The sequence below is a fragment of the Hipposideros armiger genome, unplaced genomic scaffold (genome assembly GCF_001890085.2).
Source record: "Hipposideros armiger isolate ML-2016 unplaced genomic scaffold, ASM189008v1 scaffold_404, whole genome shotgun sequence".
Lineage (NCBI taxonomy): Eukaryota > Metazoa > Chordata > Mammalia > Chiroptera > Hipposideridae > Hipposideros > Hipposideros armiger.
Window position 1 is genome coordinate 1,190,647 of NW_017731754.1, and position 7,095 is coordinate 1,197,741.

Below are 7,095 nucleotides of genomic sequence, written 5' to 3' on the forward strand. Positions count from 1 at the left end.
GCGACCCACAGGTTGAGAACCGCTGCCTTAGACCCTGGGGGTGTGGAGGCACGGGGTGGGTTGTCTAAAGCTCAAATATATTGGTCTACCGGAGAATGCTTCTAGAAGCCCAAATTAACTAAATTATTTGTTTGAGCTACCAGATTCCCTTCGGGGCACCACAGGGAAGGAGGGGAATCAGCTACTTTTTTAGGCAAAGCCGAGAAGGCCCTTTCTTAAGCTCCCCAACACCCCAGGAAGTCAGTCCTCATTGTACTGACCCAGGAAACTTGTGAAGTGTTTCTGACCAGACCCGGCAGAGCAGAACCAGAGTCCTGCCGGCCGGCCTTGTGCCGGCCTGGCCCATCCTCCTCGCTGCCAGCATCATCCCACTCCATCAGACACAGCTAATGTGCTCTGCATGCCTTGTGATGACCCCAAACAGGCCTGTTCTCCAAATAGCCATCTGTCTATTTAGTTGTCTCCAATTGGGACCCGTTTCCAAATGTTGCTAACTTCAAGTGACATAAGCAAATGTATCATTTTTCCAGGCGTAATATCAAAACGCCATTCCAACAGGAAAAATGAAACCAAAGATAAGGGTAATGCGCATTGGTGAAGTGTGTGTGTTTGTGTGTGTGCGTGTGTGTGTTTCCATTGTGGTTTTTTTTAAGTGCTTTGAAATACATACTGTCATTTGATTCCCCCAAACGTATTACCATATTGAAAGCAGAACTGTCAACCTGGAAGAACTGAATAACCCTCTGACTGTGAATGTACATTAGCTGACTGGCGAACATTAAGCGAGAGTGTTTTAGGAGTAACCGTGTAGTACTGCGTGTTTTTGCTCACTCTTTTCCGCATGAGGAAACAGCCCTGGGGCCTTTTTCAAGATCAGAGCCCTTGTGCCTTCCATGTCCTAGAAAGTGCCTCCCCTCGCAGCACAGCCCTGGTACGGGTGGTAAAGCCCAGGCAGAAACCACTGTGTTCACTCATCTTAGGGTACAGATGGTGGGAGTGGGTACCTGCTCAGCTTCAACAGGGCGATATCTGCCCGTGAGGGCTCCAAGAACAGCTTTGACACTCCTAGCTCCTGAACATCTGGTTCAAGGCGTACCTCTTGGTGTGCACCCAGGATGACCTTGTACGATGCAGGCCTTGAGGACCTAGAAAAGACAGGGACGTTTGCATCAAAATATTGGCCAGCCCCTTCATCGGGGACCCTTCTGAGCCATAAACATCATCAAGTCCTCCCCAGACACTGTCTACCTGCAGTCCATCTCCTCTGAGTGGCAAGAAGCGAAATTCCTGATTTACCTGAACCTGGGCATTAGGGATGCTTTTGATTAATGGAACCAACACTGAAGTCAAACAAGGACAGGCACCCATGTCAGGCGAGCCTCAGGGGGGACCAGTGCCTGCCACAGAATGACTCTGTCCTGCCACTTATCCAGGCCCATAAGCCCACCGGAACTAGGTCTTTCTTCTTCATTTCTCTCTGGAAACACTCCCATCCCCTCTCTTTCAATCCCGTCCCCTGGCAATTCTGCCTCAGGCTTCTTCACATCCACTCCCTGGTCCCTAGTGTCACTGCCATAGAAGGAAGGGAAGACAGGAATGGGAAAGGATGGAGGCAGGGAGTCTTTAAGACAAGTCCTCATGTCAGCTGCCGTCTAAACATACCTCTCCAGGCAGTGGGCAGCCGTCAACACCCACTCCGGGGCTATTAAAGTGCCTCCACAGAAGTGTTGCCCGAATCTAGGAGGAAAACATGCCATGATTTTAGTTCAAATCTAACTATTTATTGTACAGAAAGCCAGAAAGGAGTCTTCGCTCAATTCTGATAATGCTGATAGTCCCAAAGGAAAGGCTACCAGCCTATCACCAGGACAATAAGAACTGTGAGTTTTGCTTCAGTCATGGATTTTCTATAAGGTCCCATCCATAACACTCTTTAAGGTGGCTGTGAGAGGCTCAGGCATAGCCTGTCCACAGGACAGCAAAGCCATGTGGCTCCAACAACAGGAAGCCCACATCCATGGCTGTGACCGGTTAGCCCTGGGCTTGAACAGAAGTAACCAGGCAAAAGACATGCTCTCGAGGTCTCTTTCATTTCTTCTTGACAAGATCTATGCAAGACCTCATATGAGTCATTCTTCAGGAAGTCAAATGTGATCCTGAAGAGCTAAGATTCACGGGAGTCCACCGATTTTACCTAGACAATCCCCTTTGTGGGGGGGATGGCTCCTAAATCATTTACTTTATAGGACTGTTTAGGCACACAGTAGCTCATAAAAACGGTGCAAGCCACTCCAAAGTAAGTCATAATGAATGGAAGGCAGATGGTAAGCTTGCCATAGCAAGCAAGTGGATAAGCAGCGAGGAACAGAGCACTGCACAGTTTGGCCTTGAAACAAGGAATCTGAAATATGTAAAAGGCGAAGACTTTGAATAGTGAGGAGTTCCTAAGTGATAAGGCAAAGGAAAGAAAAGCCAACTCAACAATAGAATGAAATAGATGGGAATCAAGTTTACTGGCAGCATCTCACGAGAGTGTAGCAGGAAGGCTCGCCGGTGGGGACCACTCCCTGAGCACCTGTGTGTGAGTGCAGAAGTGATACTAGGCAGCAATGCGTGCCAGCAGATCAGCCGGTTTCACGTGTGTGCTTTATATGAGACACCCAGGAAAACTGAGCTTACTAAAGGCAGATGTCACAGAAATGGTAACCCCAATTGCCCAGGTCCCGTAGGCTCAGAACTGATCACTCTTAACTTACGGGGATCACAAACCACCCCACACTCAAGGAGCTGTGTTTGAGATGGGTGAGCACCCTCTGAATTAAATCTGATAATTCACAGAAGTGTATAAAAGAAAAAAAGAAGAGAGAAAAGAATCTGTGACAGATAATATCCTGGCTCCCCACTGAGTGTCACATGTCTAAAACTATCCCTTCCTCCTCGTTTCACAAGGAGAAATGGGTATCTGTGTAAACCCTCCAGGCATCTTCAATACTTTTCCAGCAATATAGGAACTTGGTGTAAAAACTTGGTGATAGCTGGCCGGATCAAGAAAAAGATTCTAATTTTGGCTATTTTCAAAGTAGAGGATCTAGAAAAATATCGTTTGAAAACATGTTTTATAGTTTCCTTCCTCCAGAGGAGACCATAGAGGCAGGTACTGATACCAGCTCTGTGGATTTACTGTGAATGCAGGAAGGTTTTGCGGGGCTCCCACAGAAGATGGAGCACGTTGCTACTGGAAACAGTGTTACCTTGTCCGAAGGCTGATTTGCCAGGGCCAGGAATGTGGGTTGGCCACACACCCACCCACGATCCTTCCAGGACACTTCTTCGGCTCCACCTTGGGCTTTCCACAGTCAAATGAAGCAGGCGCTATGGCACAAAGTGGGGAAAAGAACCGTGCTTGAAGGAATGAATGGTAGCAATTGTATCCTCCAACTCAAGAGAAAGTAATGTCTCATGGCCAACGCATTGAATTTTTGACTTCTCAAAGCCTAAACTGATAGTAAGGTCACAAGCATGTTTTGGAATACTTTTTTCTAAGTTTCAAAAGATGTAGGGGACAACGTGGAATCTTCCCCTTGCAAGAAAATTTAAGTACTTTTTTACTATTTGGTGGAGGGGAGTGATTAAGTAAATTGGTAGAGTTAAGCATTAGAATGAGATCTTTTCTGAGAGGACCTTGACTGACACAAGCTGTTATTCTGACCCGATGTCATTTATCTAGAGCAGTATATATCATTATTCCCACCACCGCCATCACCACCACCATCATCATCACCACTGAACCATGTAAAGTTGACTGAAAACCATAGTTGTCTCCTGTTGAAAGACACTAAGGGTATTTTTTAATGGCAGTCTCTGTGTGCACACGTATGTATATCGGTGAGTGTATGTGGTTCTATATAGCGAGGATAACTGTCCTAAACTGAAATATTGCCTTCTCTCAGCCAACTTCAGGCGTGCTCTTCCAGAGCCTCCCAATACTCACCAATGCCCTGGGTGCAACTTACATTCACCTGCCTGTACCTCTCTCTTTACCCCCACCTGCTTCTCCTCTCCATCCAATCCTGCAGGGGTCCTGGAAAATAGGGGTAGTGTCCATCTTTAGTAGCACCCACTAATGCCTAGAACAGGGCTACCAAGGGTGTTCACAAAATGCCTCTCTGTTGCTTGGATCCCTTTAAGATCTTCAGAAATATGACTGTATGTCATTGTTAATGACAATACTGCAAGGGGAATTTCTTTCAGTCTAATCAACCAGAGAGATTCTACCCTCTAGTGAATCTGGAAACTGAATTTTCCCAAATAACTTTCCATTTATCTTGGCCTCTTCTGAGATTCTATATGTAGAAATCCTTTAAAAAAAAAAAGCGGGGGGGAAGCATGCAGTATAATGAAACCCTGCTCTCGAATTCTGAGTTTAATTTCTGTGATTGTGCTTTACATAGATTTACATAAATGTAATAAGAATAACTACCCTGGGTCTGCCATTCAGAACAAAATAGAAAGTTTCTCTTTATTTTTACTTATTTTTTGTACTAAATGTGTTGGTAGAACTGAAATGAGTTATTAAGATCATTCCAAAAAGAAATTTATGAATAATTAAATGAATATAAATAAATAAAAATTATGTTTAAGGTGGGCATCCTTCTATTTTTGAAGTTAACATTAAAAAGAGAAAGCATACAATCCTTTGGTGAAATTGAAAAGCAGAGTATTGGGATGAATAGACCATAATTCTGATTTCAGATTGTTTTATTGATGCTGTGACTTACATGCAATTGGCATAGTGCTATTTGTTTAATAATACTGTATATTTACACAACTTTTTCTGATGTACTGCTTTTAAAAAAGTTCACATGTAGCCTGAAATGTTAATTAATGGTATATTTTCACCTTAAAAATGAGTTTTCCTCGTGAATTAGTAATAATGGAAAGTTTGGAAATTTTAAAGAAAATTGTTAAGATGGGATTGTCCCAAGCTAAATTACGCTAATTAATCTGAATTATACCAGAGATCCAAATCTCAAAAATAGACGATTTAGTGCCACCATTACAATCCCGCCTTAACAAAAAGGATTGTTAAGAAATTCCCCCTTAAATAAAGAAAACCTAAAATCTCTCAGAGAATGAGTAATAAGATCTTGAAATAAAAAGAGAAAAACTGTAAACAAACTGTACCTCAAAGAGATTTCTCGTTCTGAAAAATCCAAATAAAATTAGCAAAAACCACACAAGCACACACAAAATATCCCTTCTGGTGGGATAGCCACCCTGTAAAGCACTGACCTGACATACGGGAGGAACTGTGGTTCACAACTTAATACATTTATTTATTCATTCAACAAATATGTATGAAATGTACGTATAGTGCCTACTACCTGCCACACATTGCTCTAAGCACTAGAAAGAAGGAAATCGCTCAAATCCTTTCCCTTTTTTCAATCCTTACATCCTAATGGGCTGGTATGTAAGAAGATGTTAAATTGGAAAGTTTGCCGGAGGCCCCAGAGTCGCCCAGGGAAGGTGTGAGACAAACCTCCATAGGTTGATTTCAAACGAAATAGTCTTTTCTGCATTCTGGTATCCTCACCCAACTAGGGATGGGAAAGAATCAGGTTTTTAGAAATTGGAGAAAGAAGATAGCAATGAAGAAAAAAAAAAAGAAGAAAGAAGGAATGGGAGGAAGATTTTTCTGGTAGGCTGTGAGGTCCCGCCTCACCGCAATGTGGGCATGTGAGGTTAACCCCAAACTGAAGGGTTCCAACCAGACCACCCGGTCTGATCTTGAGACTTGCTGCCTGCGTGCGGAAGGGGGATTCCCAGGCTTGACTCATGCTCGAGAAGGTTGGAGCAACAGGTAGTGGCCACGGGCTGCATCTGGGAAGCTCTGTTCTTCCCTTCCGTGGGAGCCAGAGGTGCATGACTCCCAGACTCAGCTGCAGAGCCGGTGGCAGGAATGTCAGGCTCATATGACAAAGGCAGTCCTGCCAAGTGGGCAGCCTGTCCAGCATGGAGAACCGGGGCAGTGAGAGGCATGGGGGTGAACCAGAGGGAAGGAGCTGAGGACCGGGAGTGAAACGCTGAAGGGGAGGCACCAACCCCATCCAGGGACTTTCAAGTAGAGAGGCCGCCACAAGAACTTCTGCAGAACAGAGAAAAGACCCACTCGAGAAAGAGTCAGCTGTAAACTCACCCTACACCCGGAGAGCACAGTAACAACAGCCAAGTGGAATCTCTCCTCTCACCCTATCTCTCCCTTCTTCTCCTGCTCCACGTAAAAGTGTCCCCAAAGCAAGCCCCAGCAGTGGGGCTCCCATGCTCTAACCTCTACCCCAAGCGCCTCCCCCAGTCACCTCCTGATGCTGGCCTGGGGTGGCTTTGTCGCCAGAGCCTCTCCCCTCCAGCTCTCGCCCCTCCAGACGGCAAACGCAGCACATGCAGGCCATGCAAAGGGGAAATCCAGGCTGGTTTCCATAACCAGGATGGATTCTGTTTGCAAAGATGGGTCCAGATCAAAGTGGCTTACATTGTTCTTCAAACCTACCCATGGATTTGCCATCTCAAACTTCTCAGAACTAATGGCAAACCCCTCGCCCTGACCTAAGCCTCTTGCTCCTTAGAAAAGTCTCAGAACAATGCAGCTGGAACCCAGACGAGCCTTCTCTAAGGTATGTGGGCATGTACAGCTAAGGCATCGTCATCAGAGGATACAGGAGACAAGGGCTGAGTAAAGATCGGCACTGCTTTTCTTTTATTCTTAGGATGACAATTTATAGGTTTACCGTGTGTGTTATATGCTTAGCTGTTTCCTGCTGTTTGTATTTTCTTTCTCATCTCTCAGCTGCTGAAAAGGAAAGCTTCCTGTCTGGGTGACTTTAAATTTGTTTTTCCTGCATCCCACGCTTGACATTGGAGAATTCAGTGGAACCATTGCGAGGCCGATTAGCTCACCGTAAGCTTGCTCTTTTGGAGGATTTTGTTCTTACTTTGGTTAAGGTGTCGGGGAGGAGGGCTCTCTAACAAATGGGGCCACCCATAGGACAGATTCAAGAAGTCCATTAAGAAGAGAGGGGAGAAGGCAGCCCCGCT

At 45.2% G+C, this 7,095-nt stretch overlaps 1 protein-coding gene across 1 annotated transcript in view; it reads right to left on the bottom strand.

Annotated features, from left to right (window-relative positions):
- The window catches only part of PLG (plasminogen), a 29,620-nt gene that overhangs the window by 1,675 nt on the left and 20,850 nt on the right, over positions 1 to 7,095 (bottom strand). Inside the window, exons 12-14 of the mRNA XM_019663759.1 lie at positions 3,252 to 3,438; positions 1,663 to 1,737; positions 1,005 to 1,145 (exon numbers count right to left, since the gene is read on the bottom strand). Coding sequence (XP_019519304.1) covers positions 1,005 to 1,145; positions 1,663 to 1,737; positions 3,252 to 3,438 — 403 coding nt within the window. The remainder of the gene's footprint in view (positions 1 to 1,004; positions 1,146 to 1,662; positions 1,738 to 3,251; positions 3,439 to 7,095) is intronic.